This window comes from Ictidomys tridecemlineatus, chromosome 14 (genome assembly GCF_052094955.1).
Source record: "Ictidomys tridecemlineatus isolate mIctTri1 chromosome 14, mIctTri1.hap1, whole genome shotgun sequence".
Classification (NCBI taxonomy): Eukaryota; Metazoa; Chordata; class Mammalia; order Rodentia; family Sciuridae; genus Ictidomys; species Ictidomys tridecemlineatus.
In genome coordinates this window covers 33,434,066-33,454,214 of record NC_135490.1, presented here as the reverse complement: position 1 = coordinate 33,454,214, position 20,149 = coordinate 33,434,066, and the positions used below count along the sequence as shown (strand labels likewise).

At 41.4% G+C, this 20,149-nt stretch overlaps 1 protein-coding gene across 2 annotated transcripts in view; it reads left to right on the top strand.

The window, feature by feature from the left end:
* Enpp6 (ectonucleotide pyrophosphatase/phosphodiesterase 6) overlaps window positions 1–16,428 on the top strand; it is a 107,302-nt gene extending 90,874 nt beyond the window's left edge. For both annotated transcript variants that reach the window (XM_040294294.2, XM_005329226.3), the window contains 2 exons: window positions 7,195–7,318; window positions 12,820–16,428. In XM_040294294.2, the coding sequence (XP_040150228.2) occupies window positions 7,195–7,318; window positions 12,820–13,028 (333 nt within the window). In that variant the 3' untranslated portion in view covers window positions 13,029–16,428. The remainder of the gene's footprint in view (window positions 1–7,194; window positions 7,319–12,819) is intronic.
* The last annotated feature ends 3,721 nt before the right edge of the window (window positions 16,429–20,149 follow it).

Sequence of the window (20,149 nt, the reverse complement as noted above, 5' to 3'; positions counted from 1 at the left end):
AAAAGGTTCCCACAACAGGAAGCCCCTCTGGAGGTTAATTTAAAATAGCGACACTGCAAAATCTTTTAGGTCATTGATCATTTTTACAATCAACTTTGAAAATCCTTTGTTCAGGATTTCAATATCTATGTGTTTGGTTACTAGAGGTTACAAGCATATGGAAGTATCTTGTTTGCTTATTTCCTCAGGGTTGTTGAGACCCTATTTTTATGCATCTGTTGAGATGGTTACCTCTTCCTCTTTTACATTGTGGGGTCCTCTAATGAGTAGCTCTTGCCTTATCATAAGTGCAGGGCTGGGGGTATATTTTTAGCTTCAACAATACGATAGCATAACAAGTGTCAAGTTCAACCCCCAGGACCAATTTGAAAAGAGTAACTGCCAGAAACAGTGGTCGTTTAAGAGCAAATCATATATCAACAAGTGCTACAAAAGTTATTACTAATAATAACTTTTATGACTTTATTAACTAAAGAGAAAATTGGGTGAGAAATAGTATAGAATAGGCTGAAAAGTTTAAGCATTAATGATAAGCTACTAAATTAAATTGGAAGAAAAAATTTTAAAACAAAACAAAAAAAATAAAAGAGAAAGCAAAAAGAAAGAAAGAAAGAAAGGGCAAGAGGGAAAGGGAGACAGAAGATAAAATGAAGAAAAAAGTTGAAAGAGAGGGGAACAGGCTGTAGACAGGAGAGAGGAAACGAGATCTCAAGAAGAGTTCCAATTAATTGACAAAATACGTAAAATTAGAGAACTAGCAAAACCCCAAATTTGAAGGGACACTGGGAATCAGTTTCTGTCAAGCAGCTAATACAAACAATTGTCACACAGAGATCCAGCTTTCTTCTTGCTAAGGTTCTTGAAATGGTGACCTTTCTTTCTGGGGTTTCCATTTTAGAATCTCCCCACTATTAGGAGATTTGTGTGACACAAATACTGTGCTGTTTGTTGGTTTTCAGCTCTGACCCTAAACAGCCAGACTTGTTAGGATTGTCCGCATGGTGAGCTCCACCTCCTCCTTGCCTGGGGTGTTGTGTAGCTCAGTGCAGACTTTACCTGCAGAATGGCTTTGTTATTGTGACTAGGGGTGGCAGCGTAAGTCTGCTAGGCAGCCCTCCTACTTGGGCCACCAGATCCATCTGGATTGTGTCACATCCCTCATTCCAAAATGCTGGGAGGGGGGGGAGGTATGCAGGATGTATCATATCTTCCAGGTCTTTCCAGGCATAGGAGAGGTGGTGTGGGGCCCTTAGTAGGGTGTAGTGGGATCCTACTTTTCACCCGACCCTGATCCATCCCAGTTCCACCTCCTGTGAGTCATGTTCTTGATCCCAGAGACCAAACTGCCAATTTGAAATGAAAGCACTCTCTGCTCTGCTCTGCAGACTGTGAGACCTGCAGCCAGGACTCCGGTGACCACTTTGAGCTTCTCCCAGTCCGTGTTACAGTCTCACCTGCTGCGCTGCATAGCTATCCACTCAGCCAGTGAAAATTAAAGTCTAAGTGGCTGTTTGGTCTTGGATATTCGAGAAGCAAGCACACCAAGAACAAGAGAAAGAAAAATGTAAAAATTAGAAAAATAGCAAAATATGAAAAGCCAAGGAACACTGCAGGGTTTTCTAGGCTCCCACTCAGGAAGTTCAAACAAAGAGTCTTTTTAAGCTGTCAACGCTTCCCCCACTTTCACTACTCCACCCCACCCCCACCCCATAGAGTGCTGGGATTTTTCTCCTGCTCTGGCTCAGATTGCCATGTCTGAGTTTATTTTCTGCTCAGATTGCAAATTTGTTGGACAGCAGCATCTGTTTATCTTAAACTTGGTGGGAGAATTTCTTTTGGCTTGTTGGAAGGGAGCTTCCCCTCTCCCGTTGAGCCACTGCGTGCCCGTCACTGACGCCATCTAGGCCTTTACTAATCTCTTTCTATTCTAGAGACTAATATTTTTGGTTTTCACCTGGCTGCTAGCTCTCCAAGTTGCCAATCAGCATTCTCCCACAGTCTTCTGCCTCAATGTGCTGCTAGGGTGTCATGGGTTCCTCTGATCCACCATTTTCCTCCCCCTTTCTTTCACCTACTGATTTTTCTTTAACACTAAAGGTGATTGAAACAAAGAGCTAGTACTAGAAACTATGACTCCTAACTCATAATGATCCCTCTCCCATTCCAAATTAAAACAAGCTTATGATAGCCATTATCATGGTGCCCTGGTCATGGAGTGAAGGCACCAAAACAAAAGAAACCAGGTCCAAAACACAACAACTCCGCCATCTTTCACAAGGTGTTCTCAGGGGGAGCTTTCTATTTGTGGTTCCTTCGCATTCAAAATGAATTGAGTGGCCCACCAAGGAGGGTCTTGGCATTGCATCCACCATGCATGGTGAGGGATCCTGAGAGGTGCTCAGGAGTGCAGAACAGATCACCTGGGTGAGGACTCTTTTTAAATTCCTAAGAGACGGTTCACGCAGAGTGACCAACTTGTTCTGGCTTGCCTGAAGGTCTTGTATCCCTGCAGCCCCTCAGTGTCCAACTGGGACAGCTGGTCACCCTTCTGGATGAGCACATCCTCGGGTAGAGCAGCAGAAAACCCCCAGTTCCTCTTCCTTCACCTTAATGTCTGCCTTCTTCTGATCTTCTTTCCTCATGTGCAGCTATGCAAGGTCCCTCCCTTCTCAGGACCTCCTCAGGGACAGGCCTTCCCAGAACAGAGCTCCCAAGGGGCCTGTCACTGTGGAGTCTTAGGACATCCTCACCCTCTCCATGTGTGTCCTGTCCTATGGCCCTTCCTCTCCCTCACCCCACTCCACACACATGCATGCGTGCACACTCACATAGACACACTCACATACACTCATCACAAACTCATGCACACAAATACACGTTCCACTCACTCATGTTCACACATATCTGTACACTCTCATATATATAAACACACTCACACACGCATACTCACACACCCTCCCACATACATACACACATGTATGTGCTCTCACATACACAGTCTCACATGCTCACATACATGAGCAGAGCCCCATCCCACTGGGAGATTCTCCCAAAGAGCTCCTCCTGCTTCTACCCTACTGAAGGCCTCCTGAATCCCTGAACCCCCTCATTGTCTCCAGCTCAAGGCACCCATTTCTGGTCTTGTCCTGACTGGCTTGGGAAGCAAAACCAGAGCCAAGTGCAAGCCCCCCTCCCTCCTGCCTGCACCCTACGTGCCTCCACCCTCAAAGCCTAGCAGAGCACCTGGCACAGATCCAGAGCTCAGTGCACGTCCCAATGCTGGCTAGAGCACCCCAATCCTTCCTCCCCCATTAGTTTATTAGTGGAGCACCACCCTCTTCTAGGACAAGCTGTTAGAAGGAGGGGTGTTTCCTCTAACCCTGGGAATTAGTTGTCCCCACGACCATGAGCCTGGCTGCCTGAGTGATCCAACTTGATTACAGACACCTCCTGGTTTCCCCTCTACACATCCCTTTGGCCAGATGGAGGGTATGGGCACTTTCACCAGAAGTCACTAGGTGGCACTAGGTGGCACTAGGTGGCAGTCCAAAGGTCTGGCACAGTCTGGACAACCTGAGGACCCACAGGGTAGGGGTTCCCACTCTGGAGGCTGAGAGGTGTGTGAACACACTTCACTGGCATAGCACCATATGTGTGCCTTGAAAAGAACATGGGAAACAATATAAGGAGTATAAGAGCCATTTGGAGAAGGAAGGAAATTATCAGAGCACTCTTGAACCTAATGTAACATATAATGTACATATGCATGAGATATACTTCATCCAATCACTTAGATGAAATATTACCTTCTCATAGAACCAGTTTATTATTATTTTTCTATATCAGGAAAAAGAGCCGTTTTGCTGGGGTAACTTGTCACTTTAGTAAAATCAAGTGGATTTGCCTCTGACAGACAGATCTCCAATCACCTTCAGGGCTGAGGTTTTCATTGTTGTTTTGCATTTATTTGTGTAATGAATAACTGCAATTTTTAGGCTGTAATTTTTCTTTTTTGGTACCAGGGATGGAACTAAGGAGTGTTTAATCACTGAACCACATCTCCAGCCCTTATTATTATTATTATTATTTTGGTATTTTATTTACAGACAGGGTCCCACTGAGTTGCTCAGTACCTCACTAAGTTACTGAGGCTGGCCCTGAACTCATGATCCTCCTGCCTCAGCTTCCCAAACCACTGGGATTATAGGTGTGCACCACCTCATCCAGCTAGACTGTAATCTTTTAACCAGGCAAACGATCCTCATACCCTTGACCAACCCCTGTGTTATGGGGTACATACCTACTATGGGGTTCATTATTAGTAAGGTCATCAATAACAAAAATGTTCTACTTAGTGCTTCGGGAGTCACTGCCGTGGCCTTGTGGGCCGAGAGGAGGGAAGCAACACATTGAGTTAGCTGACAAAGCTAAATTGGGATGTGTTGTGATCCTTTCCATAGATAGACAAAGAACAGTATAAAGTTAGAAATGCAGTAAGTTCATAAAGCATGTCCATGGAAAAATACAAGCTACAGCTGGAGAAGGAGGGACAAGGGATGATGGAAATTCAGGAAATGGAGAGTCAATGAAATAGTGCAATTTGGAAAGCAGAAATGCTAAGGAGCGATTTATGGGGTGAGACTGGATGGGTGTGCAATGTGATATGACAGCTAAATAAGCAAGGGAGAGTTCAGCTTTACAACCAGAGTGCCTCGCCACAGCCAGCGGCATCTGGTGACCATATTGCAGCCATTTGTTGAGCACCTACTGTGTGTCGGGCATTTAGCACATGGTCATGCTATACTCCAAAACCCTGGTAAGGTGGGTATTATCATCCCTTTATCCAGCAAACAAAGTGAAACTCAGAGAAGTTAAGTAGCTTGTCAGGGTCACAGAGCTAGAGAGAAGAAACTGGAATTGAACCCCACAGCCAATCCAATTCCAAAATCTCATCTCTATACTTTGTACCTGGTCACACACAGTGGATGAATCCACAGGGAACAGGGGGACACTTCACCTCACTGTCCAGTTCCAGCAGGAGCAGGGCAATGGCTTCTATCTGTAAACTCTGGAAGGTACACAGGACTGGGAGACAAGCCTAGGTTCAAACCCAGCACTCCCCTTCACTAGCTGTGTGACTCTAAGAGTGTCACTTAAACTCTCTGTGCCATAGTTCCTGCCAATAGTTCCTGCCAATGGGGATAATATTGTCATCCACACTGAGATATTGTGACAACTAAGTGGACATCGGGGTTGGCTCCTGGTGAACTGTATGGCTCACTCAGTACAAGATACTACTAATGCTAATCTTATCAGTCAGCCTAGAAATTGCTAGTGGTTTTGTTGTTTGGATTCAACTTGTCATCAAAACCCAACTGATCAATCTCCTGCCTTTGAAATATTTGTAATATTAAACCCTGCCCAGCAGGAAGACGATTGGAATATCGGGAATGAATAGTTAGTTACTCTGCAACAAAATGGCCAGGATTGCCTTCAACAGACTGCCCCTCCTCAGGATTCACAGTAAGGACCTGCAGTCTAAGAACATCGGGTTCTTAAGGTGACAGGGAAGTGATGGCTCTGGAACCTCTCCCGAATGAAGAATGACTGAGGGAAGTAAAAGGACACAGGCCTGCCTCAGAGGACCTTGCGCGTCATTTCCAGATGTTTGAATAAATGCAGGAGAAGAGGCTCTGTGCTATTCCTGAGGTGGAGCCAGAGGGAAAGAAGGACGGGGTGGAGGGGCAAAGGGACCATAGTGAGTGAGCCCCTGCAGGTTTCAGTGGCTTTGCTAGCAATGTATACACTGTTTTCCAACAACACTTGAGCCTCACCTGGGTATCTTACCATGCAATTCAGTGCTGTCACTAATACCCAGAGTTACAGTAGGCCTCACAGGTGAGGAGGCTCAGTCCCACAGGATTTTAGCCACTCTCTACAAGTCCTGGCTCCCTGGCTGCCGGCACTTGAGTCTGATTTGGCCACAAATTCAAGGATTCTATTTAGCCATAAGGAAGAATGAAATTAGGTCATTGGCAGGAAAATGGATAGAACCTGAAAGCATGATGTTAAATGAAATGAACTACGCGGAGAAAGTCATAGTTTTCTCTCATATGAGCAAGATAAAGAGAAATAAGCAGGGGAATGGTGGGGGAGATCTCATGAAAACAGAAGAAAGACCAGTAGCATAAAGGAAAGGGGCCAAGGGAGGAAGTGGGGGGAGGGAGGGGAGATATTGGGGATCCAGTGACCCAATTCTACCATTACATGTGCACATGCGTGAATGTGTAACAAGGAATTCCACTCTTACGTGTAATAATAATATTGTGATAAAAAAAGTTTAAAAGAAGCAAATTCAAGGGTTCTCACAACCCTACTTATCAGGTTTGATAATTCACTAGAATAAATTACAGGACTCAGGAACGTGTTACACTTGTAATTACAGCATTATTATAAAGGAAGAATCAGATGGAGGAGATGCCCATAATAAAGCATAAAAAGTAGGGGTCATGGAGCTTCCATTCCCTGCAGGCTGCCTGGAACATGATACCCCAGGGTTTTGTCTGGGATGCCATGTGTAGGCATGAGTGAGTGGCTACATCATTGATCACATGATTCAATCCAGTCTCCAGCACCGTTACCCTCCCCAGTGAGACGGCACAAGGCTGAGAGTCCTGACCTTAAGTTTCATTCCTCTGGTGATCAGTTCTCATCCCAAAGCTATTTAGCGTCCCCCAACCCCATAACTCATCTTACTAGCATAGACTCTGATATAGGAGGAAGGGTTTCATTATGAATAACATAAAGCACACTTATGATTCGGGAAATTCCAAGGGTTTTAGGAGCTCTATGTCAGGAACCTAGGACAAAAACCAAATATATATTTTATTATATACTTTAACCTCTCTTCTGTCCCTAACATGCTGGATTTAGTAGTTCTCAAACTGATTACAAGGTGCAGTTCAGTTCCATGTAAGAAAATACCTTCCAGCTGAAGTTCTGCAGCAGTTGAAGAGGCTGCAGCCAAAGGTGTGAGCTACCTGGATCAGGGGGTGATGCATTGAGGGTGAAGACCCAAGCTGGGGTGCCGAGGAGGGAATGTCCACCCTGTGGGGCAGTCTGGCCTGATGCCCAGTCATCACAATTGTGGTGACACAGTATAACGTATAACGTCATTGTCTTGCTCAATTTCAGAGTCGAGAGGCGCTTCCGTTTTGGATGAACAGCACAGGCAGGCGGGAAGGCTGGCAGCGTGGATGGCACGGATATGACAACGAGCTCATGGACATGAGAGGCATCTTCCTGGCCTTTGGACCTGGTAGGCAAGGACGTGACCCCATCCTCTTAGCTGTTCCTAGAGAGGTGCTCTCACAGGGACTCTACACGGAGGGATCTCTTTATGGACCCTCTTTATGAGCCAAGCTGAGCAAACCCAGCCGGTCTCCATGAAACATCTTTTGCTGGCTTCCTTTCAAATGCTTCTTGGGTTTGGCAGTGGTGGCCAAATACTTTTCCTTGTAAATTTTAAATCCTGAGTGCAATGAAGAAAATGTATTCCACATGTTTGTGATTCATTTTTTACTTAATTCATCAAAACGTTGCTTCACAGCTATCTGAAGTCCAGGAAAGCTTACAGGATACCATGTTGCTGACAGCTGTGTTTCCAAGCTGATGCAATTGCTTCATGTGCTCTGACCTTTACATGGTCCCTCCCTGTCTAGAGCACCTACCCCTGTGGGTTAATTCAGTTTAGGGCCCAACCAGAAGCTGGGATGTGTGCAAGGGCAGGCTTAGAAATGACCCTGGGATTGACTCTGAGAATGAGCCAGAATGACTAAGGAAGTCTTGGATGGAAGTAAATTTGCTGAACCTTCTTTGATCAGATTGTATTCCAAAGTGCTGGAGGAAAGGGGAGATGGAGAGGGCCTATTTGGTCATTTGATTTAATTGATAGGACACTGTAAATTCACACTTTGGAAAAGTTTACCAAATACTCTAACTACACATTACTATTGAACACCTAATTCTTTCAAAATAAAAAAGGGAAAAAAGCACTCAATAGCCACCAACCATCAGTTGATTAGTTCATAATCTACTCTTCTTCCTTACTACTGTCTATCTCTCCTCTCTAAATATAATTACCCTAATGTTTATATCGCAAATGCCTTTTTTTTTTGGTTGCAGGGATTGAACCCAGGGATGCACTGAGCCAAATACCAGTATACACACACACACACACACACACACACACACACACACATATATATATATATATATATATATATTATATGCTATATATAATATGTATATATATATTTATATTTAAAAATTTTTTAGTTGTAGATGGATACAATATCTTTATTTTATTTATTTACTTTTATGGTGCTGAGAATCTAACCCACTACCTCATGCATGTGAGGCAAGCACTCTACCTCTGAGCCACAACCCCAGTTCCTGGACTGAAACAGTTTTTATCAACATCTAGAAAAAGGCATGTGGGACCAGGCACAGTGGTGTGTGCCTGAAATCCTAACAGTTTTGGAGGCTGAGGCAGATGGATCACAAGTTCAAAGCCAGCCTCTGCAACTTAGTGAGGCCCTAAACAATCTTAGACCTTGCCTCCAAATTTACAAAAAAAGAAAAAAATTATATATATATATGCATATATAAATATATATTTATAAATATATATATTTATATATATAATTAACCCCTGGTATCTGGTCCCAGATGCCTTTTTCTAGATGTTGATCAAAATGTTTCAGTGTAGGGACTAGGGTTGTGGCTTAGTGGTAGAGCGTTTGCCTCACATGCATGAGGTACTGGGTTGGATTCTCAGCACCACATAAAAGTAGATAAATAAAATAAAGATATTGTATCCATCTACAACTAAAAAAATATTTTAAAAATCTTTCAGTCCAAGAAAGTCCACATGTCCCTTTCCAATTATAGGTTGAACATCCCATCTGTACACTCTGCTCTTCACTGTAACAAAACCAAGGAAAAGTCAACTTCCCCATGTCCCTTGGTCTGCCTTGGATCACTCTACTTGCCACAAAATCTCTCTCAAGAACAATGAGGTGTCAGTTTCTGCCACCTCCAGGAAAGCCTCTGAGAGTCTGAGTCTGGGGTATACATTGGTCCAAATTCTTTACCTCATGTGATCCAAGTTCCCAAGTCCCAAAGTGGACATAAGAACCACAGCAGCAAACATACATAGAGTACTAGCTGCATCCATGGTGTTGACCTATGAATTCACAGGTTGTCTGAGCACATTGTCTTTGACAGTGAAAGTTATCAGGTGCCCCCTGTTAACCACGCCCTGGATCGTCATGCAAAGCTCTGAGGTTAAAGCAATTAAGAATGGAGAATCCAAGACTGAGGTCAACTGTAGATCCATACGAGATGGTCCAAGGCTTTTGACTTCACAGGGGAAACACCAGTAATCAGGGCTTTCAATCAATAGCGTTGCCTCCTCCCTCACTAGAAGAGGCAAGTAATATCGTGAATGCAAAACACTTGTCCATTGAAGGAGTGTATGTGAGCAAGAGTCTTACACATATTTTATAGCAGAACCAAATCTAGCCCCAAACCCAAATTTCTACGTGAAGTACCCAAAGCTGCATTAAATTCAGTGGGGAGATTTTGTCCATTAACCAAGACCTCCACTATAGGCTCTTTTAAAACTAAAAGTCCTCGATCTTACCAACAGAAAGAAAGTCCCTGATGAAAATGGACTGAGCTAATTTGCAAAAGGCTTCTAGGCTGATACAGCCTTGAGAGCCTCCCACAAACTGTCACGTTTCTGGCTCCAAGTCTCATGAAAGATTAAACAGCTTTGCACATGGACTGTTTACTCAGAAGGAAATTTAACAGTGAGGCCTTTAATAGCTATCTAGCTGCACTTGGAGATAAAGGTGCATCCCTCCTGATTAATTGTCTGTGCTTCTTGCTTAGGGAGGGAGCTGGGCATTACTGCGGCTGCCCCCGATAACCAGCCTTAGAAGTGAGTAAATCTGGCCCAGCAAAGAGAAAGGGAAGTAATTCTGAAGATAGCTTCTCTGGTTAATCCCGGTTTCTAATTTGAACAGCCTAATCTTGCCCTAGAGAACTCTGCATTCAAGATAAGACAGCAGGAATGCAATTCAGACAGCCACCATGAGCAGGGAGCCTCATTCAAGGTGGCCAGGCACAGCATAAGCTTGCAGATCCTTCTCTCTTCGGGAGATACCTTTTATATCCAGAAGTATGTAAACCCATGGGAATAACATGGAGTCCCATTCTAGGTTCAGAATGCCATCCTGAGCCAGTGAAGTTTATAGGGGTTCTCCCAAACTGGACTGGACATTGTTCAGCTATTCAAGAATTTTCTAGAAGCTTTCAATCTAGCCTGGATCATCTCTACATTTGGGCCCCAAAGTTCCATCCCCAAAGAACAAGGAAACCATAAACTAGATGGGAAAGAAAACCCAATTCTCTTTCCTGCTTATGGGCCCAGGATTTAGTTTTGTACTTTGAAGGGAAAATAGAAAAGATAATCTATCCTAACACTTTTGTCAGAAGAGGCTGAGCTTGATTTTTTTTTTCTGTGAAGTGTTAAAAAAAAAAAAGTGGATTTTTGAAAGGCTAGGGAAGGACAGCTCTCATACCCTACCTCCCACATGTGACATACCACGAGTGATAGGGGGTGTGATTGTCACATCCAGGTCACATGATGAGTCAGAAGGAGAGAGAAGAGTGGCTCCCATACCACTGGGACAAATGTTCCATTGATTTCTCAAGCTGCAGTGGATTCTTCTGATGGGGAAGTGCAGTCACCTTATCTATTTAAAGAGGGTGCTGAAGTAGCCCCTTCATTTCTCCTTCAGGCGGGTTCTTAATTTTTTTGAAACTAGTTTTGACTTTGAAGTAGTACTGACCCTTATCCTTCCTGCTCCAAAAATACTCAACAAACAAGCAAAAAAAAAAAAAAAAAAAAAAAAAAAACAAAACTGAACCCTCTAAATAACTTTTTTTTTTTTTGTACCAGCAATTGAGCCCAGGGGCACTTAACCACTGAGCCATAGCTCTTTTTATTTTGTCATTATTTGTTTGAGACAGTGTCTTGCAAAGTTCCTGAGGGCCTCCCTAAATTACTGAGCCTGGCTTTGACCTCATGATCCTCCTGCTTCAGCCTCCCAAGCCACTGGGATTACAGGCATGCACCATCATGCCCAGCCTTCTAAATAATTTATAAGGCAAACATTTTCAATCCAAGGTTTTCCCTTGCTGGAAATTTATTATACATGTTGATTGATAACAATGGCTGCCATTTATTAAGCACCTGCAGTGTGTCTAGACCTAGGACCTGGGTACCACTTCCTGTTGAGCCCTTGCAGCTCTTTACACTTAATTCAATCTTAATTCTCCAAAGTAAGGAAAACTCAACACATCAGAAGTTTCCCTGGATCTGACACGCCGTGTGACAGAGTTTTCTGTATATAACTTTCTTTCATGTTTGTAATCCCAGGAGCAGAGGTTGGTGTTGGTGCTTCAAGAATATGTTGCTATTGTTGTTTGTTTCCTTTTTAAGTAGCCTGTGTGATCATTTTAGCAAAGTAATTATAAAGGTTATTTTCTGAGATAGAAACTTGATTTTGTAGTCCCACCAAACAACCCATTTCCTTTAAAAATCTTGAACCGAAAGCACTGGCTTGTATTCATGAATCAAATCTCTTCTGTGAATTTAGCCCTAACGGAGCTTCGGGTATTTTGTTGGGGACCTAAAAACAAAATTGCTTGTTATTACTACACTCTTATATTCACTCTTCAAATTGACAAGTGATTTTTTTCAAAAAAAATTTTAATTTGTTCTTTTTAGAGATACATGACAGTAGAATGTATTTTGACATATTATACATATATGGAGTATAACTTATTCTAACTAGGATCCCGTTCTTGGCTGGTACATGATGTGGAGTTTCCCTGGCCATGTATTCATATATAAACACAGTAAATTATGTCTGATTCATTCTACTGTCTTTCCTATTCCCATCTTGCTCCCTTCCTTTCATTCCCCTTTGATAGACAAGTGCTTTGTATTCAGCACCTCATTTACCTCCCGAGGAGAAGAAGGTGATTTCGATTAAAATCCCTCCAATGGCTTATGGCTTATCAAGTCACCGTAAGTGTGTCTTAGTGACCATGCTATGAATGACCGGTCTTGCTCTTTACACTCTAGTATTACAGCCCAAGTGTGGGGTAGGTTCTGAGTAGAGGCACAGAATTAGATCTTCTAAACATACTTAGAAAAATCTTGTCATTCCTGGTGAGCTTCTCATTCCATCAAGAGGGACCTTTATGTGGCAGGAAAATGGAGAAACATTCTTGAGTTGCTATGTAGCAGATACCGGCACCCTGGCTCTCAGTCCAGCCAGAAAGATGTTCCAGAACATATGTGAACAATTTAAGGGGAGCCCAGGAAGACAATCTATCTTCTCTGGCCACTGTGGCTCTGCAGGGCTCTGTAGAAACAGTGCAGCTTCCCAGCTGGGCCTTCTACCCCTGCAGGAAAGATCTGTTGTCACAGTTAGGCACAAAGAAAGTCTGTTGACTTGTCTTTTAAAGAGTTCATCTATGAGCCACCGAAAGCTATGGCTTTTTTTTTTCATGACCTAGAGCTTTTCCCATTCACATTCACTTGGCCACACCCAATGATGGAGAGGATTTTGCAGTCTCCAAATTGCCTGGAGTCTGAGTAGATTTTTTCCATATTTGATTCAGCTCCTCTCAGTTAGGTTACCAACCATGTTGACCTGCTTGTTTTCCTTTTCCTTCCAGATTTCAAATCCAATTTCAGAGCTGCTCCAATCAGATCCGTGGACGTCTACAACGTCATGTGCAGCATGGCTGGCATCACCCCACTGCCCAACAATGGGTCCTGGTCCAGGGTGGTATGCATGCTGAAGGACCTGGCCAGCTCAGCCTCCTCTGTCCAGGCAAACAGCTGTGCACTGGCCTTGATTCTCTTCTTCCTGTTTGCATATTGATCATATTGTCCGTCCCAAAAATGCTGTAAGCAAAGTGTGCCTCCAAAGTGGAATGTTTCTCAGTTTCTGTGTGAATAATAGCTTCATTAACACAATCAAGGCCATGCACACTGTAAATATATTGTTCTAGGATACTTCTACCCATAAATGTCCATACTTTTTTTTTAAAAAAAAAGTTCTAAACTTTGTTTTTCCCAAAAGTAGACAAATCCTATATTTTCGTTTGTCTAGATTTATACAGTTTTATCCTTTATTTTTGAATAATTCCTCAAGATGAGCTACTTGAGTAGCTCAGCACTGGTGTGTCCTGAAGCAACCAAACTTGGAATGGATAGTCTGTGGTCATCCTGGGTCCCTCTCTGTCCTGCCTTGTACAAAATTGCTTCTCAGACCAGGCCCTTATTTGTTCCCTGTGCACACTCAGGAGCCATCCTTTAGGTCTGTGACCACAATCCTGGACTGACCCTTCCACTCCAGAAAGGAGAAGTTCTACATGAAAGCAATGTCTGCTGTTTCTGACCCAGCTCATAGTTTTGCCATCTTATACAAAGTCCCAGGAAGGACATATCCTAGCAGGGATCATCCATGAACCAACAAAAAAAACCACTGAGGACTGGAGAACTCATAGAACAAGGTGAAAAGACCTGGGTCCCCTTCCAAAGTCTTAGTGTTCAATACCTTCTCCCTTCCCTTGAAGAGAAGAAAAGCTAGGAACAGACAAGCACTTCTGTGAGATTTATCACACAGAATATCATGGTATGAAGCCTTGGAAATAGCAGACCTTCGAGTTAAAGGAGTGTTAGATTGTCTGCCCACCCATCTGCCCATATGACAACTTCTTCAAACACCACCACTCTTTAGCTCCTGATTTGGGGCGTAGAACAGCAATATCTGGCATGCCAATTCAGAGCAGGCAAAGAGATGGGTGCCTTACTGATGAGAATATGAACATGCTAGCAGAAATCTTACTTCATTGCTTGGACTGGTGACACTTTAAACATAAGCTCCATGCACCAGTAGCCCTGAAGCAATACTTGCTTCACAGCTGCAAAAGGAAATCCTTGAATTACATAGAGTCCCAAAGGAAATGGTGGGGTTCAGGAATGGGGAGAGCCTGACGGAGCTGGATCCCAGTCCCTGACCAACTAGCCATTTGAGTAAGAAACAAACATCAAACTGAAGGTCAAAGTGAGTGGCAGCTCCAGGCAGCCATGAGGTCATGGGGTCAATAACTGATACCATGAGGTTCAGCAGGTTTGATGTATTAAATGCATTTTTTTAAAACTCACTGATGTTTTTAACTTATGATGGGTTTATCAGAGTGTGACCCATCTTAAGTAGAGGAGAATCTGTATATGAATCCCAGTATTGCTTTTAAAATGTTCCCTCTGAGATGAAACACATCTGCACATGAGACTGTCAGGAGGCCCACACCTCACGGCTCCTCAGGACAAGGAAGCCCTTATAAGGTGTTTATCTTGGGGAAGGAATATCAAGCCTCATCTGATTCAGGAAGATGGGGAGGCTTCTCCATGCCATGAATCATGAGAGCAATGGATCACTACTTTGAAATACTGAATTGTCCCTTACAAAAGATTTCTAAGGATTTATGAAAGGTGTTTTTAAAGCTCCAGCAAACATTGACTCAATCGGAAAGGAGGCAAATCAGCCTTTGTTGTGTGGCTGAAAGCAAATAGTACTCTCAGAACGTGGGGCTGGTGGTGGAGACAGACATCTATTGTTCAAAATTGGCTTCCTCTGTAAAGGAAGGTGGTCTGCTGAGTTCTATGGAGCCCACTTCCTGCCCTGGGAAGGAAGGATCTCTCAGAGGTATCCAAGCAATTAAATAAAAGTGCATCCTCAAAATCAAGAGGGGATAAACACGGACACAGTCTTGCCTTTCCTGTTCCGTTCTTCCCTTTCTTTCCTGTACTCACCCTTAAAAACTTCAAGGCACGTAACAAAATTTCAGCTATTTTTCTGAAAAAGTATAATTTCTCAATAAATAATGTTGCACAAATTAAAGAAAATAAGATACCAAAGGAATCATAAATACTGGTAAATAATTTTAAAAATTCAGAATCTGAATTTTTTTAAAAAAACTTTTTTGCCTAATAATGTGTACATTTGAATGGCTGAATTATTGGTTCAAATTTGTTTCCTTTATTTTTGTTTTAAGTTTGCATTATTTTTCCCTAGGAAAATTTCACCTTTCTAAATATGTTTTGTTCCATTGGCGTAAAATATCTGCTAGGAATAGGTAGGTATAGATGCTTCCCTCCCTGGATTATTTCCCAACTTTTCTGCTAATTCCAGAAGGAAGATAATTGAGTTAACTCACCAAGGATAAATGAAAGGAATTTTCCTTAAACTATAGATGCTATCAAGGGAAACTTTCTCCACCCATGTATCTGATCTCCAGAACTTGATTCCATAAGTTCTAAAGTTCCATAGATTCCAAGTTCTAAAGACCTATTCGTAAACCAGAAGAGCCCAGGGAATTCCTTCTAACATAGGAATCCGGAATTATAAAAACTGAGTTCTCTTCACTTTCAGAGGGACCTTAGAAATCCATATCAGATCTGAGATCAGTGACAGACAATACTTTGCAAACTTTCTTGCCTTTCAGGGCTTATCTGACCTACCATAACAGCTACAGGCTTGGAAGACCTGGAATAGGGCTCAGACAACACTTTTCAATCACATTGATCCAAGGTTGGGTTTTCTCTGAAGATAGATGAGTTCTGACTTGATCCTGACACACCTGAGTCCCCCCAAAGCTCTTTGATAATTCATGAGTTTCTCCAGGACCATTGGGGCCGACATTGGCCACTTACCTCAGTTGATCAGGTGTCCAGCCTCCCCTAAACCAAAGTAGATGTATGTGTCAGCCCCTGGGGTGGAGGGAAGAACCAAAAGACCAACGTGGCTTCTCCACACCCCACTCCTTGTGGCTCTTAGATTCCTGACGGTGCTATCAAACAAGTTTGGACATTGTTCAAGACACACAGGTATCTTACACGTTTTCCAACAAAGTGTGTTTCGCATTTATGTAAATATCAAGAGATTTCCAAATGCGATTGTGTGTTTTCTCTTTTTAAGCAATTTGTGAAAGACCAAAGTCAGCTTCTGTAAACGGCTTGCTAGAAAAAAGAAAGAGAGGTGATAGCCTTGACAGACTGGTTTTAAAACATTTGAAATTTTGTCTCAGGTATATGCTATTGGAAAATAAACTATGTTGCTTTGAAATCATGAAGCAGCACCTAGTATAGTGCCATAAATGTTTACCAAATGTCCCATAAATACGTGTTGAATGAAAAAAAGAATAAATGTCATTAGGGAGACCTGTTCCTCTCTCTTTTTCTGTAGCTCCTTTCATTAAATGAATTTTCCACCTTTAGCTTGCTTTCTTTTCTTATTACTCAACTGACATATAATCATACCTTAATTCATAGACCAAACATATTTTATCCTAGGATTATAAATTAGATGGAAGGAAGAAAAGGAGAGAGGGGATTTGATATCAAGTATCTCAACTTTACAAAAATGTAATAGCTTTGAGCCAGGCACGGTGGAGCATGCCTCCCAGTGGCTTGGGAGGCAGAGACAGGAGAATCATGAGTTCAAAGCCAGCCTCAGCAATGATGAGGCGCTGAACAACTCAGTGAGATCATGTCTCTAAATAAATTACAAAATAGGGCTGGGGTTGTGACTCAGTGGTTGAGTGCCCCTGAGTTCAACCCCTAGTACCAAAAAAAAAGTGATAATTTTGAGACTAAAATCATATATCATACAATGCATCCATTTATATGAGCAATTCAATGAATTTTCACATATTTACTGTTGTGCAACTATCAAATAAACACTTTTAGAAACTTTTTATCATCCCAACTCTAAAATCATTAATATGTTAGCAGCCACTCCCCACACCCTCTTAAGCAACCACTAAACTACTTTCTGTCTCAACAGATTTGCCTATTCTGGATATTTCATAAAAATGAAATAACATAATATATTGTCCTTTATGGAGGACTTCTTTCACTCAGCATAACCTTTTCAAGATTATAGCTTGAATCCATACTTCAGTTCTTCTATTTATAAATAATATTTATTGTATAGATTGCTGCAATTTATTTAACTGTGCATCCATGGATGAACATTTTGTTTCTTCTCACTTTTTATATATTACAAATAACGCTTCTCTGAATACTCATGTGCATGTGTTTATGTCACATTTTCATTTCTCTTGGTAATGCACTTAGGTGTGGAATTTCTGAGTCATGACAACTTCACGTTCAACTTCTGAGGAACTACAATTTTCCAAATTGGCTTCCCCTTTATGCATTCCACCAATATATGAAGATTCCAATTTCTCTGCATTCTTGTCAATACTTTGGATTATCTTTTGTTCTTTTTTTAAATTTTAATTTGTTATGTGTGACAGAATGCATTATAATTCATATTACACATATAGAGGACAATTTTTCATATCTCTATACACATAGTATTCGTGTCTTTATACATGTACTTAGGATAATGATGTCCATCTCATTCCACCATCTTTCCTACTCCCATGTCCCCTCTCTCCCCTTCCTTCTCCTCTGCCCTATCTAGAGTCCATCTAATCCTCCCATGTCCCCCCCAATCCCATTATCAATTAGCATCCTTAAATCAGAGAAAACATTAGGCATCTGTTTTTGGGGGACTGGCTAACTTCTCTTAGCAATATATACTCCAACTCCATCCATTTACCTGCAAATGCCATGATTTTATTCTCTTTTAATGATGAATAATATTCCGTTGTGTATATATACCACATTTTCTTTATCCATTCATCACTGAAGGACATCTAGGTTGGTTCCACAGTTTAGCTATTGTGAGTTGTGCTGCTATAAACATTGATGTGGCTGTGTCCCTGTAGTATGCTGTTTTTAAGTCCTTTGGGTATAGACCGAGGAGTGGGATAGCAGGGTCAAATGGTGTTTCCATTCCCAATTTTCCAAGGATACTCCATACTGCTTCCATCTTGGCTGCACCATTTTGCAGTCCTACCAGAAATGTTTGGGTGTGCCTTTTCCCCCCACATTCTTGCCAATATTTACTGTTGATTGTATTCTTAATAACTGCCAACCTGTCTGGAGTGAGATGAAATCTTAGAGTAGTTTTGATTTGCATTTCTCTAATTGCTAGAGATGTTAAACATTTTTTCATATATTTTTTGATTGACTGTATATCATCTAAGAAGTGTCTGTTTAGTTCCTTGGCCCACTTATTGATTGGGTTATTTGGGTTTTTTGGTGTTAATTTTTTAGTTCTTTATATATCCTAGAGATTAGTGCTCTATCTGATGTTCATGTAGTAAAAATTTTCTCCCAAAATGTAGGTTTTCTATTCACCATATTGATTGATTCTTTTGCTGAGAAGAAGCTTTTCAGTTTGAATCCATCCCATTTATTGATTCTTAATTTTAATTCTTGCACTATAGGAGCCTTATTAAGGAAGTAGGGGCCTAATCCTACATGATGGAAATTTGGGCCTACTTTTTCTTCTAGTAAGTGCAGTGTCTCTGTTTAATTCCTAGGTCTTTGATCCACTTTGAGTTGAGTTTTGTGCATGGTGAGAGATTGGGGTTTAATTTCATTTTGTTGCATATGGATTTCCAGTTTTCCCAGCACCATTTGTTGAAGAGGCTATCTTTTCTCCAATGTATGTTTTTGGTGCCTTTGTCTAATATAAGATAACTTGTTATGTGGGCTTGTCTCTGTGTCCTCTATTCTGTATCATTGGTCTACAAGTCTATTTTGGTGCTAATACAATGCTGTTCTTGTTACCATTGCTCTGTACTATAGTTTAAGTTCTTGAATAGTTATCCCACCTGATTCACTTGCTAAGGATTGCTTTAACTATTCTGGGTCTCTTATTTTTCCAGGTGAATTTCATGACTGCTTTTTCTATTTCTATGAGGAAAGTCATTGGGATTTTGATTGGAATTGCATTAAATATGTATAGTGCTTTTAGTAGTATGGTCATTTAGACAATATTAATTCTGCCATGAACAAGATAGATCTTTTCATCTTCTAAGGTTGTCTTTCTTTCTTTAGCATTTTGTAGTTTTCATTGTAGAGGTCTTTCACCTCTTTCATTAAGTTGATCCCTAAGGTTTTTTGTTGTTGTTGTTGTTGTTTTGTTTTAGGGTATTGTAATTAGGGTAGTTTTCCTCATTTCCCTTTCAGAGGATTTGTCACTGATATACAGAAATGCCTTTGATTTATGGGTGTTGACTTTATATCCTGCTTCTTTGCTGAATTCATTTACTTGTTCTAGAAATTTTCTGGTGGAATTTTTTGGGTCTTCTAGTAGTAGAATCATATCGTCAGCAGCTAATGCTATTTTTGAGTTCTTCTTTTCCTATCTGTATCCCTTTAATTTCTTTCATCTAATTTCTCTGGCCAGTGTTTCAAGAACTATGTTAAATAGAAATAGTGAAAGAGTGCATCCCTGTCTTGTTCCAGTTTTAGAGCGAATGTTTTCAATTTTTCTCCATTTAGAATGATGTTGGCCTGGGCCTTAGCATAGATAGCTTTTACAATGTTGATATATGTTCCTATTATGCCTAGTTTTTCTGAACATGAAGGGGTGCTGCATTTTGTCAAATGCTTTTTCTGCATCTATTTAGATGATCGTATGATTCTTTAAGTCTATTGATGTGATGAATTACATTAATTGATTTCCGTATGTTGAACCAAACTTGCATCCCTGGGATGAGCTCCACTTGGTTGGGGTGCATGATCTTTTTGATATATTTTTGTATTCAATTTGCCAGAATTTTATTGAGAATTTTTGCATCTATGATTATTAGAGATATTGGTCTGAAGTTTTCTTTCTTTGAGGTGTCTTTTTCTGGTTTTGGAATTAGGGTGATATTGGTCTCATAGAATGAGTTTGGAAGTGTCCCCTCTTTTTCTATTTCATGAAATAATGAGTATTGGTATTAGTTCTTTAAAGGTCTTGTAGAACTCAGCCGTGTATCCATCTGGTCCTGGGCTTTTCTTGGTTGGTAGGCTTCTGATGGCATCTTCTATTTCATCATTTGAAATCGATCTGTTTAAATTGTGTATATC